Source organism: Labrus mixtus, chromosome 6 (assembly GCF_963584025.1).
Source record: "Labrus mixtus chromosome 6, fLabMix1.1, whole genome shotgun sequence".
NCBI lineage: Eukaryota > Metazoa > Chordata > Actinopteri > Labriformes > Labridae > Labrus > Labrus mixtus.
In genome coordinates this window covers 18,188,533-18,213,629 of record NC_083617.1, presented here as the reverse complement: position 1 = coordinate 18,213,629, position 25,097 = coordinate 18,188,533, and the positions used below count along the sequence as shown (strand labels likewise).

At 39.7% G+C, this 25,097-nt stretch overlaps 1 protein-coding gene across 1 annotated transcript; it reads left to right on the top strand.

Annotated features, from left to right (window-relative positions):
• The first annotated feature begins 322 nt into the window (after nucleotides 1-322).
• Nucleotides 323-23,316, top strand: pdxkb (pyridoxal (pyridoxine, vitamin B6) kinase b). The gene is made up of 11 exons (XM_061040342.1): nucleotides 323-478; nucleotides 7,590-7,644; nucleotides 12,462-12,566; nucleotides 12,753-12,836; nucleotides 15,935-15,969; nucleotides 16,407-16,492; nucleotides 17,394-17,439; nucleotides 17,832-17,943; nucleotides 18,047-18,183; nucleotides 18,766-18,832; nucleotides 19,444-23,316. Exons 1-11 carry the CDS (start codon nucleotides 398-400, stop codon nucleotides 19,557-19,559), a joined length of 924 nt encoding a protein of 307 aa, XP_060896325.1. The 5' UTR covers nucleotides 323-397; the 3' UTR covers nucleotides 19,560-23,316.
• The last annotated feature ends 1,781 nt before the right edge of the window (nucleotides 23,317-25,097 follow it).

The window sequence follows — 25,097 nt, the reverse complement described above, 5'->3', positions numbered from 1 at the left end:
GTCCTTCATTGTTAGTGTAGCTGCACGCGATCCCTCGGCTGTCTGGGTCAGCTCTTGACAGTTTTTTTTTGGTTCAGACCTTGAGGACAACACCGACATCTTTTACGGTCGAGTCCCGCTGCTCACTGTGTGTTGGACCTGCACGCGCTCTCTCTCTCTCTCTCTCTCGCTCTCTCTCTTCACTTTCATCGCACGTTCGCATCATCCTCCAACCACAACACGCGCTCACAGCACACCGCCATCCCGACACACAGCTGCTTAAGCGAGCTAGCAAAACCCTCGGCTACCTACTGATTGGTCATTCTGTTTTAATTTTCCCGTGTTGTTATGTGTGGCCGTGATTAGCCTTTGAAGTACCGGATTATCTGCACCCTTCCTCGGCTGACCGGGAGCCGCCATGGAATGTCGTGTTCTGTCCATACAGAGCCACGTCGTCCGGGGATACGTGGGCAACAAGAGCGCCTCTTTCCCATTACAGGTAAATACAACTCCTGTGCACCCATTGTCGGACAACGACCGTCGCGACACCCGGACACGACCCCTGTCTGTCACGCTTGGTTTCTCTTTGAATATCTGACTGAAATTTTTTACACCAACAACGTGCAAGCAGATGTTAATGACGCTGAAACGACACATGATGAATATTCCGTTCAAAGTTTACAAGGAATATTTGCAAAGGGACATAGGTCATCCGCCTCACCCGTCGCTGAAGAGTTAATGTTTGTCCCTTGTGTATTTTTTTCCTCGATATTTTTGGCTGAAGTGTCAAATCAATAGATCATTGAGATGCTGAACATGGTGTGAAAAGATAAAAAAAATAACAGCAGGTGTCGACTGAATCTGATTCATTTACTCCTCTTCCAGAAATATTCATAATTTTATGGGTGTTTTCTTTACATGAATTCATTGTGTATTTGACTTTTCTTTTCATAAATGTTTTCCATGAAAGTTAAAAAATCTGATGGGGAGATTTTTTTTTGACACGGCACCTGGTGATTCTAAGGGTGTTGTTTAATGGATCAAGATGTTTCTTCTGTTAAATCTTCTTCTGCTTCTTTCATGTTTTATGTTTGCTACATGAACTAGTTGACAAATGCCTTTCTATAAAACATCCGTGATGCTGCTCATGACCTGTTGGCTCAGCAGATGTTGCAGAGTTACGTCGGATAAGGGACCTCCAGGTGTATCAAATGACCCCTTGTTGCATGAGTGAGAAGAAAACAAGCTTCTCATGCACAGGTTAATGTGCATCCTTAGTCTAGCCACTCAGTGAGAGTGAAAGCCACAGCTCCCGGTGTGTTGCGAAAGCTTCCTAATGATAATCTCAGGGGTCAGAGGGAAATGTTTACCTTGTGCTCAGACTGTTAACTAGTCACCAGCACCTCTGAGTGGGTGCTTCAGGTAGCCATCTACGCTGACAGCTGTTCCACAGGCCGCTGTACTGACCGTGACGTGCATGGGGACATTTAGATAGACACACAACCAGTCTCCTGCAGTGATAACCCTCGAGTCATTACTACAGGGGGGGGGGGGGGGGGACAGGTAATCTATACAGCTATTTGCTGCCTTGAGTATTCTGATAAACTTGCAAACATTTAAGGAGAAATGTGTCACCGTTTTCCTTTTTTTTTTTACTGCAAACACATGTAAGTCCATGACTCGTGACTGCCTCTGCAGATTATACATCTCGTTGGATATAATTGGTTACAAAAGCTTGAAGCACACACAACACTTTCAGTTTTCTGTAGAGTCAAATGTAATCCACAGGAGTTGATGTTGTGGTAAGAGCATTGTATTACTGCTTTTGAAAACTAAAGTTATTCTTAAACAAACGTTAATCGGGTTTATTGCAATTTTGCAGAATCATTATCAACTGTGAAATGTGTTCATCTTGTTTTTTAAGTGTAAGGAATCCTTCAGTATCTAAACATTAGGAGTTTTTTAATTTTTTTTTTTAAATGAGCTGCTTACCTGAGAGGTCTCCTCCTCTGACCTGGAAAGTTAGAAGTGTTGGAAACACAAAATATTGTGAGCCAACATGACATAGGTATTACATACCCGGATGATTATACAATTGAAGTTAGATTTACTGGTGTTAATCTGCCAATCCCAGTGTCATTTAACTGACTGAAAACCAAAGGTGTTCACCACAGTATCCAGCAGAGGCGGATGACTGTTTCCTTTTTGGTTTTCTTTGGAAATGCATTATATAATAATCAAGAACGGTATCTCTTTGTCAATCTGTTATTTGAATTCAACCACTTATCAACAGGTCCTAAAAGAGAACGTTAAAAGGCATCGGTCAATTAACCAAAACGACGCAGTGGCACTTAAAGATGAAGAACAGTCGAGAAGAGCCTACAAGTGGATCCACGTGTGTCTTCTTCTTTAGCCTAATAATGAGAACAAGTGGCTATGTGTTGACTCATTAATTACATTAGCTGTAGCAACATTAAGAGTCATAATGCCCTTCCCTTAAGGCAGAGTTTATAGAGTGCTTACTACAGGGCAGAACTAGCAGAACAAGGAACCCCAAAAACATGAAACGGGTTCAAAACAAGCCATTGATTCAATATTATGTGAAAGGACACAGAGGTTATAAGCTCCTCCTGGCAATGACAGTGATAGTCATTTCCTTTTATCTCCCCTAATGTTGACTGTATAGGATCAAAACAGCGATTGCTATTGGGTTCATAATGATGACGCTGGTGATTTCCTATACTTTCATATTTTCCACCAGCAGTGTGGCACACAGTAGTGTTGCTGAGGCTAAAACGGGCCTACAGTGTACGTCCCGTCATTCTGAAAGACAGTCACTTGTTGTGAGAAGTGCAGAGTCTATTTTTAGCCTGCCGGGCCCCGGGATGTATTTTGCGGTTATCCTAATGGCTGCTGGGCTTTGATGCATGTCACCAGTATTCAGTGCGGCCATTAATGTTCAACTTTTACGGCTGATTAAGGCCTGCTACCAGACTTGTGTTCAAACGGTGTTTACAATGCAGATTGAACTAGACAATGAAAGCTTAAGCAAAGCAGGTCATAGTTCAGTTCACTGCTACAGAACCAATGCATGAACATTTTTAAAGACAGTCAGTTGTATCTTATATGTCTTGACCAGTCTGTAAAGCAATTTGTAATTTAATGCAGTTCTAGTGTGGTTTATTTTTTGCTGATCCTTGGTTGAAATAACATGCGTTAATTCTTCATGATGACAGTTCTTCATATAAATTGAGACAGCACATGAGCAGACACTTTGGGGGGCTTTGACAATTTCCCCTTAGACACTAGAGCTTCAACTAACAGCTAGTTTGAGAGTCAACTAGTCACCATTAATTGACTATTCAGAAAATGTTTTGCACTATTACTTAATGGCATTTATTAGCTTACAGGGTGAGCTCTTTCAAACTTAAAATATACAGTTCAAAATCTTTTTGTTTAATGTAAAGCCTAGTTACTATAGTAATAGAGCAAGAGTTTGCTCCACTGCTTAGTGGTAGGAGTGGAGGAAGACAAAGACGTTTTTAACGTGAGGGACTGAAAAATGACTGCTCTGTACCCTTGGACCGATAAGTTGGATGTAAATGGGTTTGTGTCTTCTGACTACTCTTTTACACTACGTGTCACAATCACACTGATGGCAGAGGCTGTTACGCAAGTTAATAGATTTATTTTTGGGCTTTTTGTGCCTTTATTGTAGAGATAGGATAGTGGATAGAGTCGGAAATCAGGGAAAGAAGTCATTTAAGGACAACTTTCCGATAAAACAGGACAGCTGTCATTAAAAGTAACACATGAACACCAAGATTCCTTCAAGTGCTTATGAAGGTAGATATGTTGCAAAATGTGAGAGCTTGTAGAATGAGATGTGAGCTTGTAGAATGAGATGTGAGCTTGTCGAATGAGATGTGAACTTGTAGAATGTGATGTGAGAGCTTGTAGAATGTGATGTGAGAGCTTGTAGAATGTGATGTGAGAGCTTGAAAAAGTGAACTTGTATGTAAAAATCACAATTTACTCAGATTTTTTTTTAATAACTTGTGCCTATTATCTTTTACAACCACAACTCTCAAATTGCAACTCCTCAAATCTTCACAAACTACTTTTTTCGTGTGAATCTGCGCTGCTTGAGTTTTGCAACATATTTTGCGAGACGTCTGTAGCAAAACAAATTTGTACTTGTAGAAATGCCCCCCTCCCCCCCGCTCTCCCGTGTGTGGGGAGGGGGGATTGACCAATCAGAAGGGAGGAATTGCAGGTACCGGGGTGAAGATGGTTTCATATTTGACAGTCGCCTGTGTTCGCGTCAATTACCGTCAATAGCTCCAAGTCAAAGCCTCGATTTCTCACAGTTTGGGGATATGTTGGAGAGCAGATTAAGGCAGACGTTTCACAGTTTTGATAAACTTCAAATAACCAAAAATGATGATGCAGCTGGGAGCGCAAAGAACTGTATGTCTGTCCAACGCGCCGGTGACTATAGGCGGAGTTAGGGACCGTCGTAAAAGTGCAATACAGAACAGAACAATACTTAACGGAAAAATTGACAGTGTCTCTGGGAACATCTTAGAAGCTTACAACCAAATGACAAATACTAGTTTAGTGAGGCAACATGCCAAATCTGCACAAAAAAGATGGCTTTGACCTGGGGAAACATTGCTATATGGTGTTTGACAGCCTGCAGAGCTTGCTATCTTTCAGTTGTATTAGCACAACTGCCACTCCCAGCGCCAAGTCACAAAAACTTCTTCAGCTGTGATGGCTCACTCTGGTGCCATTCAACAGATAAAAGTTGCTGAAGACCGGGCAAATTCAGCCATTAACGTGAACAGGCATTAATGCCTTACACAAGCATTTACTTGATATATGAGCTGCTTCGATGACTGATGGCTTGTAGATTTGCAAGTCCAGCAAGATGTTCTTTTTTAAAGTCTGCCTTCGCCTGTCGATCTAACGTATTACGAATCAAAAGATCTTTAATGTTTAAATGATTGTGACCAAACACCATCCTTATAAGCTGATGAAGGAAAAAAAAACACAAGCGTCCCAGACATTTGTTATTAACATGCAAATAAACTGACTGAACAGGGCTACCCCAAAGCTGAGGGACTCTGGCAGCTTAGTCATGATGCAGTAAACACAGTGTTTGTGTTGACCCAGATGGAATCAGCCTGTACTACTGTCTGTGACACATGCTAATTAAAGGAGCTCGTCATTTCTCAGTTGTGAAAGGGCTTCCTCGTTTGGGAATTTACTAAAAGTCTTCCCCTAATAAAGAAAGTGTTGACTCGCTATAATGTCTTTAATTTCCTCTCCTCAGTCTCTGACGGTGCTCTCCATTCAGCAGCATTGTAAACAGCCTATCCGTGTCACTGACTTCAGGCTTATGAATAGAGTGAGAAAAGGATGTGACCCAAATACCATATTCTCATGTACATCAGTGGGCCGTAAATACTCGATTTGACATCAACAGTGGATTTGAATCCTGCTCAGCCAAAGGAACATGTTGTCACAGACAGGTTGATCCTGAACTGTCTCGAAAATCAGTCGCACACATTTTAAGCCAAGACTCTGGAACAGCTTTAAGAAACCAATCTCTTTGTATACATTCGATATGTTATAGACTTGTTTTCAACCTAAACTTCAAAAACACGTCTCTATCTTATGACAGTGAACTGCATGTCAGTTCAAGGACCTGAAGAATTTGTGACACGCTCTTTGCCAAATGATCCACTCATTTAATTTTAGACATTTTTTATCATAATTAATCAGCCATCTTGAAGGTTGTTAGTGACAAGTACTCAAAGTATCAAAATCCATCTAACGCAGGAGCACTGGATTCAATCATTCCTTTACAATAGTTGATATCATGTTGTGTTCATTTTGGAGACGTTGATTGTGCCTTTGCTTTCTTAAATTCATTTAGCATTAGCTCGACCTCACTTACATTAAAGTACAGTGTCGCACAATGACACTTCAATGAGCTCAAAGGCCTTTCAAATGAACTGCAACGGCTACCTTTTGACATAAAAGGGGTTTTTTATGTTACACTTGATTGATCCCCAAGGGGAAATTCAGGTTTCCACCTTGTTATTGAGAGAAGACATCCCACACACAGGCCTGAAATACACCCTTAAAAAAAACAGGATTGAATAGTCTATGCATGTTGGGGGGGGGGGGGGTCCTGAGCAGTTGGAAAGGAACTCGCCCCTTTTCAGTAACCACTGCAATTTCTATACATTGACCGATTGGTCTCTTGATGACCAAGATGTCTTTGCATCCTATTTCTTCCATTGGGGTTTCTTGCAGATTGCAGCTATATGAGCAAAGCTCTCTGATGATGATACTGATTTTCAACATGCATAGACTATTCACTTCAAGCCAAAATGAAAACAATTGTAATTTGCGACCTCCCTTCAGCAGAGATAAATTAGGACTTCCCTTTGGATATAAATAGAAAATAACTATTGGAAAGAATTTGGACATTAACACTTTTTTATGTCCACCAATATTGTTCAGACAGATTTCTTCTCACTGGTTTGTCTTTGAAAGTGTATTCAGTAGAAATGGTGTCATGTTCTGCATTCCTGACACCACTGAGAGCTCAGCATGTTCCCCCGAATGCCTCATGCTGATGATACGAATACAGTATTTCAGGAAACATATGCTGCACTTGAGAAAGATTTCATCACTTAGACAGCACTAGCTGGAGCGCTGACGAGTATTTCCAAGGTCAAAGCTAATATCTACACTGCCTCTCCCCTTTGAAGGCAGATTGTTGTATCTCAGTGTTACAGTCAATTGAATAGAACAAAGAACCCATTCACTCTGCCTGCGTCTTTCTTCAGCCCAATTAAATAAAGTCATTCAGATAACGACCGAGTGCGCACGTGGATGGTCACATGTCTCCTCCCCTGGTAATTACTAAACATATAAGACCTTGATAGAAGTTGGTTGATGTGGTTTTACTCGATCAGTGTAGGTTTTAGATGAAAACTGACAGGATGGTGTTTTTATATCTGCTCACAGGTCACAGTCAGAGTTAGATTAAGTCATGTAGAGTGTTGTTTCTTTTCTGTTTATCACTTTCTATCATATTTGACAAACTTGTTACATAAAAGCACACTTCCATGTACATGTGGTAAAACTTCAGGCTTGGTTACTGGTTAATACAGATGTTTTTAAAAAAAAAAATTAAGATTCATTTTTTGTGCCTTTATTTGAGAGATAGGACAGTGGATAGAGTCAGAAATGGGGGAGAGAGGAGTGGGGAATGACATGCAGGAAAGGAACCATAGGTCAGATTTGAACCTGGACCGCCTGCTTGGAGGACTACAGCTTCCGTATGGGGCGAGCGCACTAACCACTGCGTCACCAGTGCCCCAATACAGATGTTTTTGAAGGTTAAAAACAGCTGGGGATTTTTTTTTTAACCTTTTTGGCTGCTGGAAAACAACACAAATCAAGAGTCACAGTTTTATACACTTAGAGGTTATATTGTTGAGCTTTTCTTGGAACCACACTTTGCAGGAGTATGATTGTATTTGTTAATCTCGCTAACACATGTCTTCCCCTCTGTCTTCTGTGTCCAGGTCTTAGGGTTTGAGGTGGACTCCATCAACTCCGTCCAGTTCTCTAACCACACAGGTAAGACAGACAGCTGCGAGCTGTGAGCATATGTGTTTGAGATTTAGTTTGTGTGTGTGGGAGTGTGATGAGTCAGACAGTGCTTCTAGTGTTGTGATGAGGTGTTCGTGAGTGTAAGAGAGACTATTGTTGTCGACAGCTGGGTGTGCCAATTTTTATAGGGTGGTCACTGACTTCACGTTCTGACACCAGAGCCACAAACACAGTAGCCATAGGGGGAAAACTCCATTCACAATTTTTGATACTGCATTTTTATCTTGGCATTCATAGCTTTAAGAACAAATAGGGTCATCTATACTAGTGATGCATGTGTATGAGGACTTCAAGATATGAGAAGAATATGCAATGTGTGATTACATATAGTTCAATTTTGTGATGATGATTTGAAGTGTGATAAATAAAGAACTATAAAAGTGTTTTATAGCTATAACTCACTTTCTACACAGTTCTTCATGTTTTTTAAGATGATAGTTTTGGCTTTTTGCCTTCAATTATAACTGATAGGACACCTTTAGAGAGGCAGGAAAGGTGGGGAGAGAGAGTGGGGGATGACATGCAGCAAACTGTGATAGGACTGAGAGTCGAAACTGCGACCAATGCAATGAGGAGGACTGTAGTCTCTGTTCACTGGGTGCCTCCTCTACCACTGACCTAAGCGCCCGAATTCTTCATGTATTTGCCACAGAATTTATTTATTTTCAGCTATGACATCTGTGATGATTTTTTTTAAATGATTAAAGACAAACTTACAGATGCTATAACTCGTATTAAATATTTAACTTTTCTCCTGCAATATCAACAACAAAAGTCAAAAAGCATTTAAAGGATAAAGATTAATAATTTTTCCGAAAGTCGTACTTGCTCTAACAATAAGCTGTTTTGTAAAAGGAATTAGTGCATGACACATATTGTGCCCACAATTTGTCATAGAAGTTGTGTCAGTGTCAGGATGGTGTTGGAGCTTCTTGTCATTCCCAGACACTGTGCCTCTTCTCGGCCTTTTAAACGTTCTCAGGCGGCTCATGGTATTCATGCAAACTGAACTTCAGGAATGACTCAGCAGAGTGCTGTGAAAACAAACACATCGGCCCATCGTTGCTTCACTATAAGAAATATCTCGACTCAGAAATCCCCACAGTGTCAGTACGTGATGAAGTTTAGATTAAGTTCTGGTTGAAGCTGGTTAGTGATCCTGTTTCTTATATGACTAAAATATTTCCTATCCTGTTTTATATTTTCATGGCTGATAGAGAAGCTGTAGTTCCCTGTTACTAAACTAAATCAGGTGATGTGCAGAATTTGAATGTACAGCTCTGTTTTTTAGACATTACAGTCTTTCGCCGACATGCCGACACGACAGCACAAACACTTGAAGGAATCTTGGTGTTCATGAGTTACTTTTAATGACAGATGTTCTTTTCTATCGGAAAGGTATCCTTAAATGACTTCTTTCCCTGATTTCTGACTCTATCCACTATCCCTACAATAAAGACACAAAAAGACCAAACATAAATCTTTTTTTTTTTTTGCTTGACCTTGGGGGGACAGGGGGGGGGCGTTATAATGTATGGGGGAAACACTGCATTATATAGAATCTTAAAGTAGAGCTGCAGGATTAGTGACCTATAGGTGAGGTAATAACAGGAAAAACATCATCTGTTGTAAAAACAATAACTAGTTCAAGTAATAATTTATTTTAGAAAATGCAGTTACCGGTCTTGTAAATATGAAGACACCCTTATTTTCTGTAACATTTTTTACAATAAACAGAATAAGTTTGGGATTGACAAATCACAATATTTTAAGACTTCAATTTGGACTTTGGCAAACTTTATATTATGATCTTGATACTGATATTTTAGGGCCCAAATGATACAGAATTAATCCAGAAACATGTCTGTGTGTGTGTAATTGTTGATGTGTTCAAAGTGTTGAGTGCTAATGTTGCATTAATAATACATTAATTGTTTATTTATTTAAAGGTTTAATTTTGGGCTTTTTATGCCTTTATTTAGAGACAGGACAGTGGATAGAGTCAGAAATCAGGGAGAGAGTGGGGAAACTGGAGCCACAGGTCGGATTCGAACCCGGTTCGCCCGCTTGGAGGACTATAGTCTTGATACATGTGGTGCATGCACTAACTACTAGGCTACCGGCGACCCTAGTTTGTTTTTTTACAGACTGTTTCAAAGCCCATTATTTCTGTCATGTCATTGTTGTCTGGATGGATGATGTTGATGTGTCAGACTGAGGTTAAAACTGATTGTCGTTGTTCTTTAGGATAAGTGTTGTGTGGGCGAGCGTGGGACTCGTCTGTTAGCGGCATCAGATGCTCTGTGTTTGGGAGGCAGAAAAGTTTCACTGATGCTTTTTTTCCTATTTTATTTATTTATTTTATTTGTTGTATTTTTGTACAATGTTGATAATAACTTAAAACACCTTTTAAAACAGATATTTACAAAGTGCAAAGACGAAGCAAAAGCAGGAACTCAGGAATACAACAAGTCTAAACAGAGAGCAGTGTACAAAATTCACACAAAAGGCATTTACAAAATGTAAAAACAAAAGATTAAAAAAAAAACCATGCTTATGGAGAAAGAAAACAAAGTGGAAAATTGTTTTCAAAATATGTTATAGGGACACTTTGTTTTGTAACCAGGAGAACTGTCATCAGGGTGCTTTGATTAATGTTGAGATGAAGAAATACAGTCCAGAGGGGCAGGTTTGATCAGGACACCCAGTGGTTTGAAAAATCACCACAAATATTAAGATTTTAACTTTTGACACTGGGATCTCAAGGTAAACAGTAAACAAGGAATAATGTGTTCTTGTTTGTTTGTTTTTATTTTTTCCATGCCAGATGGCGTTGGATTGTGATCCTTCAAAAGCTGCATTGCCACCTCCAGAGTCCCATTTACATTAAAAAGGATATGTATTTTTGAGTAAGGCCTAGACATGATTAGTGTGACCTTCAGTTCATTTTAAGAACCATTAGGCATCACTTAGACTAGAATAAGCATGACTATTCTTATGGTATGTTTTAAAGCTCACTGTTATATTTGCCCTATGACATACGTAGTAGACAGTGATCCACGTCAGACAATATAAGGGATACGACGTATCCTCACATATTTCTCCAAAATTAAATGTTTGTTTAATCAGATCTCTTAGAAAATGACATTTTCAGTTTCTTGGAGGCGAGAATGTAATTTGGTGTGAGGTATTGAGGAAGACATTTGCATCCGAGAGAAAGAGAGGGCAGCTGGGGAGAGGGATGGAGAAGGTGAATAGAGAGGAAGAGAGACAGGACATTTTTGAATGAGAGCGACAGGCAGCAGATGATTGAGAGAACGAGGGAGGCAGAGAGAGAGAAGGGACGCAGCAGGCGCTGTGAATTGCGACAGCAGCAAATGATGACGACAAGAGCCGCTCTAATCTGTAGGCCTGCCTTCATTCTCTCACACACACACACACAAACACAGAGCTCTGACTGCTCATCTCTCTTTCTTAGCCCCTTTGGCTTTCTCCCGGCTTGTTGCTTAGCAACCAGAACCCCCACCACGTGACATGGCTGTGACTCACCTGGTATTGCGACATCATCAGCCTGCAGCAAACATGACATACGCAGACACACGTGCACCAATGCCTTACATTTAAATTCTCATCACATCCATATCGGAACACAAAGTACTATGATATACTTGAGAAATATGCACACCCAGATGTACAAAAATACACACATACACAAACAACACACCTCCATTCATGATGTAGGTGATTGTTAATAGCATGGCCTGTGTCCTCGTTCTCCCCCAGACCTCCCTCTGTTCCTGAATGACCAGACACTGTGGCTACCTGCTGCTAGAAGACCTGCTGCACTGTGTGTGTGTGTGTGTGTGTGTGTGTGTGTGTGTGTGTGTGTGTGTGTGTGTGTGTGTGTGTGTGTGTGTGTGTGTGTGTGTGTGTGTGTGTGTGTGTGTGTGTGTGTGTGTGTGTGTGTGTGTGTGTGTGTGTGTGTGTGTGTGTGTGTGTGTGAGTGCGTGCTTGTGTGTGTGTGTGTGTGTGTGTGTGTGTGTGTGTGTGTTTGTGTGCTTGTGTGTGAGTGACTTCAGGTTCACACAGCATGTACTCTTTGGTTGGACACACAATCTGAAATATTTCCTTTTGTACCGGTACTTAGTTTATTGAAGTTTACAGGAGTCAGTTACGGGCAAAAGGTCACCTCAAATAAGACAATGTTTTTGAGTCGTGCAGCAGAGAAGAACGAGTCTGTAACTTTACCCAATAGTGCTGCACACTGAAAACAATTGCATTTTTTAACATATTTCAGTCAGTCAGACAACTCACTTTTGCATTTGTTTTAAACATTAAATGCATCACATAGTTTGTGTTTGGTGTCTAGGCTTCAACCTCATCACTCCTCACAGTTTTAATTAACATGCAGAAACTATACTAGCAAATCATTTGATTCGGCTGAGAAAAACCACATTTCTTATCTTTCACATTTGATATTGTCACTTAGCACATCCCTCAGATAAACGATCATGCTTACATTACTGCACTGTCTGTCTGTTATTCAATGCACACATTGAGAAAGTGTCCAAACCTGCTCAGGTAAACCAACTTTTAGAAGTTTGATGGTTTCATTTTGTGTCTGAACTCCTGGAGCTGTAATATGAATATACATTATAATGGCTGAGTGTGTATATGCAGTGTGTGTGTTTGTCTTTTTGTGTTCATGTGAATCAGGAATGGATAAAGCATTGCTAAATATAATAGTCAGCAGTTTGTGTAACTCCTTTGTCTCCTCTCTGCAGGTTATTCTCATTGGAAAGGCCAGGTGTTGACAGCAGACGAGCTCCATGTTCTTTATGAAGGAATCAAACTGAACAACGTACATCAGTATGACTATGTTTTAACAGGTGACCATCTCAAACTCTGCTCCTACTTTTTACTGATTCTAGATTATGTTAGGGGGATTCAGATTTTAAATTCAGAATGATCAAAATAATACAAAAATATATAAAACCGAAAGAGTAAGATTACTGATAAAGTTTTGAAAATATAAAATATGTTTGGTGATTTGAGTGTGTGCGTGTTGTGTTCAGGGTATACCAGAGACACATCCTTCTTGGAGATGGTCGTGGACATTGTTCAGGAGCTGAAGAGAGCAAACCCCAACCTGGTGTATGGTAAGTAACCTCTCGGTTTTATCAAGAGTTGCACTGATGGCACTACTCCAATGTCTGTGAATTAGTTTTTTCACCTGTGCTAATGGGCTCTTCACGTCCACACTGCTGACACGTTAGCTTGCGTGTGTGTCGCTGTGCATATGGCATGGAAGCGGCATGTGTGGGTTAATTTGAGAGGGGCACAGAATCTTATGTATTTGAGAGGGCCGGTGGGTCATGGATTACTGTCCTAGTAAACTGAAACTCAGATACCTGACACCAGCTGGTTGACTGGTGCATTTCTAGTTTTCTTTAATATCATCTGTCATCCTGCATTGTGACTTCTGTGGTGTGCAGTAAACTTTAATTGCCCTTAAATTACCACTACTAGTGAGTACTACTACTTAAATGACTCAGTTTGGTCCTCTCAAATCTTCATCCTAACACTGTGACTGGAAAGCGAGCTCTTCAGCACTCTGTTCCACATAAATGGAACAGTCTGCAGAATCTATTCAATTAAACAAGCGAATCCCTTCAAATCAATTTAAATCTCTTTTGCCTGACATAGAGCAGTGTGAATGCATGTTTTCTTTCAATAGATGCTGTCCCTTATGCTGATTTATTTGTCCAGATTGTATTATTTTGCTGTTGTTACTCTAGGTTTTGTGTACCTGTGTTTTGTATATGTATCACATCTAAGCATCAACCTCCGGTGTTGAAAAATGAAGCCAATGTAGAAGTGCAAAAAACTGCAGTTCCTGAAGTGTCCACATGAGGCTGGCTTCAAAAGACCCGGAAGTCCCATACACACCCATATTAAAATATCGAGTCAGCAGAAATAAACATGCTTACAGCCTAGTCCAAAAAAACCAAACAGTTTTGTTTTGATAAGATAATTTATTTTTTGTACTGGTGTAGCATTTTTTTTTTATAACTTGCATGTTTTGATTTTATTTAGGATAAGAGTTATGCATAAAAAGGAGTGACATATCTGACTGCAAGGGGCCCCGGTCTAGTGGCTTGTCAGGAGGCTTATGGCCAGTCTCAGCTCCAGCTCTTTGCCTGTCCTTAGGTTGACTGAAAGTTTGACAGAGTCAGCAATTCCAATATGGCAACTGCCAGGGATAGGCTTCCAAAATAGCCCTTCAGAAACCAATTGGTGACGTCATGCGTCTATGTTCATATTCAGTCGATGATCATAACCAGGGTTATCTCTCAGCTGAAGCATGAAAACAGCTGCCTGCTGCTGTTGACAAGATTTTGATATAGATAGAGATTTTGATAAGTTAAAAAACTGCACAGCTGCAGTCAGAAGACAATGTTTTATTAGTTTGTCTCTAATGTGAGTCTTTAATGTTACATAAAGTCACCCATTGTTAGCATATAACTATGTTTAATTAGAGCTTAACTACAAATAAAACCAACTTCACACTCACCAGGTCAATGATAAATAAATAAAATGTATGGGCAGAGATCTGGATCAAATAGATTTGAATCAGTTTAGTTTATAATCCATTTAACAGTAATCACTTTATGTAAAGAGGGTTCAGTGTCAGGATAACTCTATCCCTGTTTCCTTCCAATCAGGGGATTTTATCTCATGTTGCACAACTCACTTTCACTTAAGTCAAGACTGCTGCAGCTCAGCCTGCAGAAACCGTGTTAGTAGATATAGTTAAGACGTGTGTACGATGTGTACTTATTTAACAAATAACCTTCTGTTGTGAACAGAGAAGGCTTTGTTACCGAATACTTTTCTGAGTGTGTTTCAATGTCTTTTATGTCGGATAAAATTAAGGTAATCATGTTTGGATGAAAGAATATGATTCACCTTTCCAGTGTACCCTTAATCAGTTTTAACATTGATAGTGGAGAGGTCAACATGGCAGTGTTAATAGAGAGATGAAACTAAGTATGAGACGCTGTCACTGTGAACATGCCTGGGGACGAGATGAAGTCCTGAGACTAACAGCATCAGTAAAGACCTTAATGATATGAACTGTGTTCATATTTAACATACAGGTCAACAGGCTTAATGAGCTTAAAAAGATTCCACAGCTCTTTGTAGAGGAACATTGTACAGACACACTCATGCCTTTGAGAAGATCATTCTAGATGTTTTAAAAATTCAAATGTTAAGTATTGTTTTCATATTGGTACTTCAGCTCAGGTATTATTTTCACTAGTATCTCATATTCATTTTAAATGAACTGCTTACAAAGAACATTGAAGCTATTCAGCTCATAGTTTAGATTTACAACTCTACTGTTAGTGTTCTCTGACCACCACTGATCCCGTCTGAGAGACCAGCAGGGAGCTGCTAAACCTCCTCAGAATCCTGCTTTGTGTATATGTGCAGTTAAACTAAATAGAGATAATGCTGTTCCCTATTTGTTCAACTGTGAATCAGCAACTGTTTGCTACCATGATTATCATAATAATTTCATGTACTTGCATTTTTTGCTACTGAAATTAGAAATTGAAATAAAATGCAATTGGTTGGTAACTTATTCTGAACTTTTCTGTATTGTGATGTATTTACAGCCTGTAAGGGCGCACCCACACTAGGCAATCCGTACCGTGCTCAACCACGCTTCACCCCTAAAGTCCAGTTCGTTTGACCAATGTGAGTGCTCTTATCTTTGCTCAAGCACGGAACACTTTCTTGGACCTGTCATGCTTGGAAGAGGTGTACAGTTCATGCATGAGCACAAGCACAGACACACAACGTTGACAGCCTTCATTATGGTTCTGACTGTATCTGACTTAAATGACTCAAAACAAGCCACAAAGTCAGTAAAGTAGCTGTCATGTTCTCTGTGTTGTTCTCAAATGTGCGGACGCGGACTCGACCACGCGTCTCTTTTATTTTATATTCGAGTCTACTGGTGTTGTAAACTAAGCATAACTTCATAATAACGTGAAGCCTTTCATGTGGTGTATTACGACCAGATGTACAAAAGGCTCAGGGCCGGTTAGTCCTGGAGCAGTGTGAGTGCCGGCCAGCGGGGGAAAGGGCAGGAGGGGCAATCGTGCTTAAGCACGGTACAACTGTCAGTGTTGTAACATAAATCCCTGAAGTCTGACCCTGAATGTGTTTTTTTTTTTTGTCATTTCAGTATGTGACCCTGTCCTCGGGGATCATGGATCTATGGTGAGATCATTTGCAATGTGACAGTTTTATGCTCTGTGTCCTGTCTGTGCACATAACTGTGTCTGTTGTTTTTATATTGTATTCAAACACTCTAAATCTTTGTGCCTTTAACGAGTGTGTGCGTGAGGCTTTAGTATCCATCCCTGTTTTGTTTTAGTGTGTTAGTGCACTGCTCTGACAGGGATACTTTCTCACTGACGGATGGATTATAGTGATCTGACTGGACTCTGTCTACACACTGACTCAGTGTGTGTGCACATTTCCGGGGATTAAGATCATATTCTGTCAGTTAGCGCACATCATTTGTAACCATGACAACATAAAACAGGGAAAAGGTTCAAATGAAATGAGATAATGAGTTTATGTTTGTGTAGTCCTTGTCATTGAGCCATATTCGTTGGGTTAAGTTGTTCTAACTTGTGTGTGTCGTTCCACAGTACGTTCCTCAGAATCTTTATCCCGTCTATAAGAACAAGGTGGTTCCTGTTGCTGACATTATTACTCCTAACCAGTTTGAGGCAGAGTGAGTACTAGTGTTTTTTCTTTTTTCATATTTGCACATTTGTGTTGCTATTACCCTTCAGAAAATCTAGTCCGACATTTCTGTGATTATAAATGTACTGAGACAATACATAGTTTGTAACTGTGAGAGTAGCAGAGCATCGTTTTTATGTAATGCCACTCAGGCCGTTATCTAACACCTTCATTCCATGCTTTTAGATACTTTTGGAAAGAATCATTTTAAAATCTGTCAGCTCCCCTGTTTTCTTTCCAGTTTTAACACAATAAATATATTTTCACATAACTTTTCTAGTGTGGAACATGTGTCATACATATTAGAGATATTAGAGATTAACAGTTGAGGTAGATTTCTGTAACACTTGGCCACACGACCAACATGTGTTTGTGTTGATGGACCTACAAGTGTGTGCAGCAGGGTGAAAGAGCTTGATTTCAATGTCTCTGGTCTGAGTTCTTATGATGCCAGCGTCTATTGTTTAGTTTAAATTGTTTTTTAATTATCCTCTTGGAAAAAACGTCCAGACTAAGAAGTCTTGTAGACATTTTTTGCTTGAATGGACTAAATGTCCCAATTAGGAAAAAATAGCAACATTTGACATCAGTGAAAAAGAGAACTGTCAGCTCATCCTCTCTTCTGCTACACTGTCAAGGTACTCCACCTAGTGGTGACTCTATGTAACTGCAACAAGAGATTTAAAGTTGTATTTATCTGTTAAGACTAGTTGATGTCGTTGCTCTTGTATATTACACTGATTAGCATGAGATGAATAAGTTGTGTAAATATTTCAGTATGAGCTTTTATATGGTTAGTGATTTGACTCCTTAAGGGGAGAATCTTTTTGCCGTTTAATGAGCTGATTTTTAGTGTTGTAATGACGCTGATTTGTTTGCTTGTGTTTTAGATTATTGACGGGGAAAAACATCAGCACAGAGAAAGATGCTGTAGAGGTAATAAATCTACGCAATCCTTCTGTCCTTTCTTGAATAATTTATTTTTTCACAGAATAAATTGCATTAGCTTTAGAGACTGCAACATGACATAAAAGTTTGAGCTGCAGTGTTAAGACAGTTAAAGGTGTGCAGGGTTTTGAGATTCCGAGGTCTTTCCTCCTCTCTGAGTGTAAACCGAATATCTTTCAGGTCTTGACAAGACATTTTGAAATGTTTGGCATCCACCTTTTGCCACGTCTTCATAGATTTTATAGAACTTACATCTAATTAATTAATCATGAAAATATCTGACAGATATGTGCCCAATTGATTTAGACATCTCACATAGACTACCTGCAGAGTCAGTACATGTATAAGTACAAGTATCTCACTCACTGACTTGTCTGCAGGTTATGGACCTTCTCCATGCTATGGGCCCAGACACAGTGGTCATCACCTCCTCTGATTTGCCCTCCAGACTCGGAGACCGCTTCCTTGTGTCGCTGGGCAGCCAGCGCCATGGTAGGCGCCATGCATGTGACTTGATGTGATGAATATTTGTAAGACTAGACAAGCAAAATGAACCTCTCAACATGTTTTTTTTTTCCCTTTATGTGTTGTTTAGTTCGCCCTGATGGCAGCAGGGCGACGCAGAGAGTTCGAATAGAAGTGCCCAAAGTGGACGCCGTCTTTGTAGGAACTGGAGATTTATTTGCTGCTATGCTGCTAGCGTGGACACACCACTACCCTAATGACCTTAAGGTAAAGACACACCAGTGTTTGGCTTCAGAGGTTCTCATTTTGCATGCCAATAGAAGAGATCAAACATAACAGATAGGCCCATATAGCTAACATTCTGCATTTTCTTATAGTTATTATGATTTCTCCTCAAACCATTGACAGACTCAGGAGAGCAAGAGAGAGACTTTTATCAGCTATTGCTGCCTCTAATACCAATATAATGAGGATAATAAAACACTTAACTCTCAGTAATTGATTTAAGATCATGGGCAGCAGCCTTGCAAAACCTCAAAATGGACTTCTTTTCTGCACAGTTGGAGTTTTATTATCTACTTTATAACCTAAAGCAGAGCACACCTGCTAAAACACAAGGCACTCCAGGCAGCACACAAAACATTTACTGCTAACTGGAAAAAAGATGCATCAAACTTTTCTTTTGATTTGATTTATGCATTAAGACCCTCAACTTCACAGTGTTTTCCTCTGAGGGTTCAGAAGTCTCATGAGGAAGAACACGAACTCTACTGCTGTGATTTAACCACAAGGCAAGGTGCACTGGCATGTGGAGGTAACTGCTTTGTTTTCACTCGCTCTACTCTTCAGATGGCCTGTGAGAAGACGTTTTCAGTGATGCACCATGTCATCCAGAGGACCATTTCATATGCCCACGGTAAGAACAGTAGGCCTGGGATCGAAGTTTAAAGTTCCTGTGGGGATTTTTTATCTGATCATGAAACAGACTGAAGTTGATACAGATGCCTCCTGATGAGCTAAAAAGTCAAACAATCCCTTCATCGACAAGTTTTATTGTTTCTTTATAGTTACTCATTCATTCCTGTAACCACTGCCACAGGGTCGCTGACAGACGCTGCTAAAACAGCGTGCAGTTTTAGTTCTTTGAACAATTTTACTGTCAAAAGGTAACAGGGTGTTTTTCATCAAAAACACTACTTTCACATGTTCACGACAAAATCATCAACACTGCTTTGTCCCCTGTGGGTGCCAAACTCAATACAACCCAAAAGTTCTACACAGGAGCTTAAAAGCTCAGAAATAAAATACACCAACAAGATCAAAAGGAGAGTCATATTCACATTTATGATGAAATTGAATCCTCTGGAGGTTATTTCTAGAATAGATAACACAATTAGAAAAAGTACTTTTTTTGATCATAGTTGAAGTTGTCCTGCATAACAAACTGCGGGTTGTGTTCAAACTATTTAACACTAAGCCAATCATTTATGTCTCATTAAAATGTATTGTCTTCTTTCTTGATCTCAGAGTTGGCAGGTCCTGGTCGGAGGCCCAGTCCGCCCCAGCTGGAGCTGAGGATGGTTCAAAGTAAAGCGGACATAGAAGACCCTGCTATAGTTACGGAGGCCACTGTCATATCCTAACATAACGGACCCATAAGACTCATACTAACCCATAAATCTCTCAAATCCTGTATCTCGGTAAATCTGTCATCACTGTAAAACCTTGACTGTCATCACCAAACTTCAGCACTTCATCATCCAGACTCCTTAAACTCCTTTAGTATTGTAACCCCTCTTAAGTCCCGTCCCCGTTAACCCTTTACCCCTTTAAGCCGTCAGTGTCCTGATCCTGTAAACTGAACCTTTACCTGCAACTCCTCCAAAACCAGAGTCATGGATAGACAGAATGTTTGGTCAGGTTGGACTGTGGCTGTGCTGTTGTTGCAACTTCTCTCACAAGAAATATGAAATCTGTAGAGTTTAAATGCTCTGATTCCACTTAACTCCACTTTTATATAACACATAACAAGCTTCAAATAGGTTTTTTGAAAATGGAAAAATACAAGGGTGCACAAGTCAGTTTGCATCTGCCCGCCCTACTTCCTTTTACAGGATTGTCTTGTATGGAAATATTAGAAAAACGTGTAGAATTCATTGTCTGCTGTACTTTCAGAAGAAAGTAAAATACACTACAAGGTTGGTTGTAGGATTTGTTCCCCCCTGAGATTTGGATTTGTCACAGTTCACTGACTGTCGTCACCAGAGCCCTTAAATCTAAACTCTAACTGATTGGGACTGTTTCCTTGTTGCGTTGAGAAAAAAAAACACAACGACATATTTTAATATTTATCCAAAAGTGATCCAACATCTAAGGCGAAATGATTTCAGCTGATGTTGGTTATCTTACAATTTCTACCATAAATTATTCAACTTAAACTTGCCCTCATTGCTCTATTAATACCATTCAATTCAACCCTTGAAAGAGTCTTAATGTTATCGATGGCCCTCCACACTAGTTTCCAACTCGCACCATTGTTGCACTTTGAATTGCTGCTACTGCACGAATGCAACACTGTCTATCTATGGCTCTGCCCAACACTTTTCCACCCCCCTCCTCGTCTTACAGCAGTAGTGTAATGGTGACCAAGTCTAACCCCCCAGACCCCTTCAAAATATAACAAAGGAGAAAAAAAACGCACAATGTATAGTTGATGTATAGATGTTGTACTATAACTGTATTGGACCATCTGTATGATATCTTCTATCTGATCTGTCTATTGGACCATTGTGTTGATGCTACTGTACTATAGACCACACACACTACAATATCACCCAAACCAGAAACATCAGGGCTGGTTCTGGCACTCCTCAGGCTCTCCAGTGGCTCCAACCTGTTTCACTTGTTAGCATTAAGTCAATGTCTGATAGTGTGTGGTTGGACATAGTCTATCTCATCATCAAAAAAAGAAAAAAGCAGCTAACAGAGCTGTACACGGTAGATGTGATTGACCAATCAGAAAAACGGTTACCTGTGTGTCAGAACCAGCCCACATCATTACGGTTCCTGGTCCAGCTCTGGCCCAGAACCCTATATCTGAGGGGTGTGCCACTGAACTCCTGGAGGCCTCGAGAAGTTGTTAAAGGAGACCCTGATCAAAACCACAGAAAAGATCCCCCCCATCCCCGTCTTTAAAAGTTTCTCATAGGAAATGTCTTTCTGATTCACTTCACACCAAACTGTAGCTAAAACGGCTTTGAATTTTAGTATGAAGCCACAGTTTATTATTTATAATAATTATTATTTAAGTATCCGTTTATGTGTCTGTTATTTCTCTAACCAGTAATACTTTTGTAAATTATGCAAATCAATAATTCCCAGAGCCAAAGAAAAGTGTTCCCCCCCAATTTCCCAAAGACACGGTAAAACACTATAAAGTAAAAAATGTAAACATTTGAGAAGCTGGAACAAGCAAATATGTATTATTTCTTAGCAATTTAAATGTTTCAACAAAAGATCTATTATCAAAATGTTAAAGTTTCTGTAGCTAAAAGACGCATTTACTAGCTACTCAACTAGTTAACATACCTGGCTACAATGATGCAGTCATGTTGTGTAATCCGATGTTTCTGCTCTGGTTTTATAGCCATTTTTTTTTGTAATTGATTAAATGTATTTAGTTTCTTCCACAGTAGAGTATGATTTAAGTAGGAGTACAGGACATGTGATGGTGGTGATGAGCCAGTTCCAAACCTATGATGTTGTGATACCTGGTTTGTGCCTTAGCCCACAGAGCTACCAGGGCACCACAGGAAATGAGAGATTTCAATTTACATCAGGATCTTTGTCCCCCCCTCCTCATGCTTCCTAAGTTTGAATGTTTTTAATAGTTTACCTAAAGGAAACAGCTATGATGTCAAATCACGAAAAAGACACCATCGAGAAAGTAAAAACCAAATCATCTGAGGCTTTAAAAAAAGAACATCTAAATCCAGACCATGTCAGTGTCGCACCTGAGCTGGATGTACGTTTCTGGGCAGGCCAGTGTAATTCTGTTCTGTTGTTGTTTCTCTATGGACTGTACTGTGATACTGCCTTAGGAACCTCACACTTCAACACCACATTACTGCTCACTGAGGGAGAGAAGGGGTGGAAGGAAACATGGGGATGTCTGAAACGTGTGGGTACTTTTTCACAGCAAAGTATAGTCTTCTGCAGTGGGCCGGAAAGAAGGAAGAAATAAGATTGCATATGCGCAACTTTTCTGATTACAGCTATAGAGATATTTGTATATTTTAATTGATGGGATTTGAGTATTCTTTAAATTAACTAACCATTTTTTTTATTAAAAAAAATTATATTGCCCTCAAAAATGTTGTTTTTTGGAATTTTCTGACAAACTACTTCTGAGATCAAATTTACTTTCACTTTGTTACCAACCCGTTTTATAGAGTAGAGCATCTTAAAATAATATGGATACACCTTCTGGACTTTAAGGGGGGGGGGGGTTGGGTAGGGGAGGGGAAATGCCATCTCATTTTTAAAATTGAAAAAGTTGCTAATGTTTTTTTGTATTGTTTCACTGTAGCTCTGATTGTCATATCAACAACATACTGCTGTGTCTGTGCGCTTGGCCAACCAGCTTTAAGCTCTATGATCAACATGTGCACTTTCCAATCCTCTGCTTCCTGCCAACAAAACCAGTCCGCTGTGTTATTGGGTCAAAATGTGTCTGTAGGTGCCTGTGCGTTGTGTTTGAGAGAGTGTATGTACATGTATATAGATGTCCTTTATGGTCACAGGGTTCTGTGTGTGTGTGTGTGTGTGTGTGTGTGTGTGTGTGTGTGCGCGCATGTGAGAGGAGGAGGGTACAAGAAAAGACAGGAATAGTGCACATGAGGAGAGGAGGGGAGGTATGTTGAAGAGGACAATCATTCTGTGATGTAACGCAGTGTTGGATGAATCCATTTACCCCTGTCTGCTTAAAAAAAAAAAAAAGAAAGAAAGAAGGGGGGGGACTCAACCTTAGACATGTTTCCTTGATGCCTCACATCTCCTCTTTCTCTTCCTCCCCATCTGGCCATTCACATAAAAAAAAAGCCTCCAGTGCTGTTTGTTGGGTCTGTAGCGATAGTGTTTAAACCTTAGCTTTGCTGTGTGTGTGTGTGTGTGTGTGTGTGTGTGTGTGTGTGTGTGTGTGTGTGTGTGTGTGTGTGTGTGTGTGTGTGTGTGTGTGTGTGTGTGTGTTTTTGTGTGTTAGGTGGTTAAACTTGTACCCTGGCTTACCCCCAACAGCTCCGCTAGTTTGTCACTACTATCCCTGCTTTCCATGGCCTCTCATCTTCACCTACTTGCTGTCTTTTGCAGAACAACTAAACCTCCCTGTTAAAAAAAAAACAAACCTGTTCACCTACTCGCTCACCTTGCCTAAGTAACTTCTCATTTGTCTTAACCGCTTTCGCCGTCTTGTTTAATAACAACGCTTCTTATATTCCTTCTGCTAAACATCTAGCTTGAGCTGCACGCGCTCTTTGTCGACAACATTTCTGCACAACATTTGAGATTCAGAAATGTCTCGGCTTGTGACTCATGTCTTAAAAGGGTTACTGGGAAACAGCTGTTTCCAAACTTAAACAAAATGAATCAACTGTGGAAAAAAATAAGCCACATTAAATCTCAAGTTTTAGTTAAACTTGGAGACAAAGTTCAGGTTGACACTTTCTAAATGAAGCTTATCTGTTGCTGGTTTCTCCAGAGTTGCTTAACCCAGATTTGAAGAGTTTTCTTTTTTTAATTTAGAAACACAAAGAATATTAACACTTGTGGCAACACAGTCAACGGTGCATTTCTCTTCCTCTAATGTTATTCTACATGTTTTAATGTACAGTGTATGTTCAGATCACTAAATTGGTAAGATACTTGTCAAATTTTAGAAAGCTAATGTTACTGCAGTCCTGCACATTAAGCTAGCTAACTGTATGAAACAGGTACACATTGTTACTGTGTTTTGCATCATGTCGGTCCTACCACTACTTATTATGAGGAGATTCAGTCTTAAAATGCGACGAAGCTGTTTAAACCTGCTGCTGGTTACTGATGAACTACTAAACTCTGCTGCCGAGAAATCAGCATTAAAAGAAAACAACTAGAAAAAGAGAGGGTGTATATTTGTGTGAGAATTCAGAAGAATCACAGTTGATAGTGACGGTGCTGCCTGAACGTATCTTGGTCATGGACCTAATATCACTTTGTTAGTTTTGTCTCATTCAACAAATACTGTAAGGATCTTCACCTCTGTCTGTAACTTAGCTGGACTAGAGGGACCTCACATGTGCTTGCTGCTCTCCATTCTCCTCGCTTCCCTCCCTTCATGTTCCCCCCCCCCCTTTCTGTACCTGTCATGATAAGATCCCCACCCTCCCCTCATCTCCTGCCCGTTTTTTTTTTTGGTTACAAAATGGCTGCCACTCAAAACTGCGATGGCCCAACCATCTGTGTCCAACAGTGGTCCCCTCCTCTCCTCCTAATGGACAGCTTCATCTCCTCCATCTTGTTTTTTTTTTATGTTCTTGGTGGCCAAAAACAAATCAAGGAAATGTAATAATCATTGTTTGGTAACTGTTTTTAGTGCTATGTTTTTGGAGCGTTACGAGTATTTTCTAACATGTTACAATAAAAGATTGTAGTGTACAAATTCACATTTATAATATATATATATATAGATATATATGAGAAATGTATGTTCTAATGCAATAAAGAGAGATTAAGAATTATGGCAGCTGGATATATGTGGTTATTGTAAGTCATAATTGGATTTTTTTTTTTTAGTTATTTGTAAAAATCTTTTCTCCTTTTCATTTTGCCTTGTCCAGGTAACTAAACTATGAATCAAGAATGATTCCCCTGTCTCTGTAAGACGTGTCCTCTATAAAACACAAGTTTAACTTCATAAGAAAAATGATGACTCAGCATTTGTCCATAAAATCTCTCATAACATTTAGAATCACAAGTTTTCATGAAGTCTTATGTTTCTTAAGATTTGAATGAAAGTAAAAGTGCAAACATCACTCTCAGAGTACCAATGTGAAAGTACTCTTTATGTAGAATAGTTAATTTAAGAAAACGTGTGTATTGTATTTTAATTATTGAGACAAATAACTGAGAATGTTAATAAATTGTGT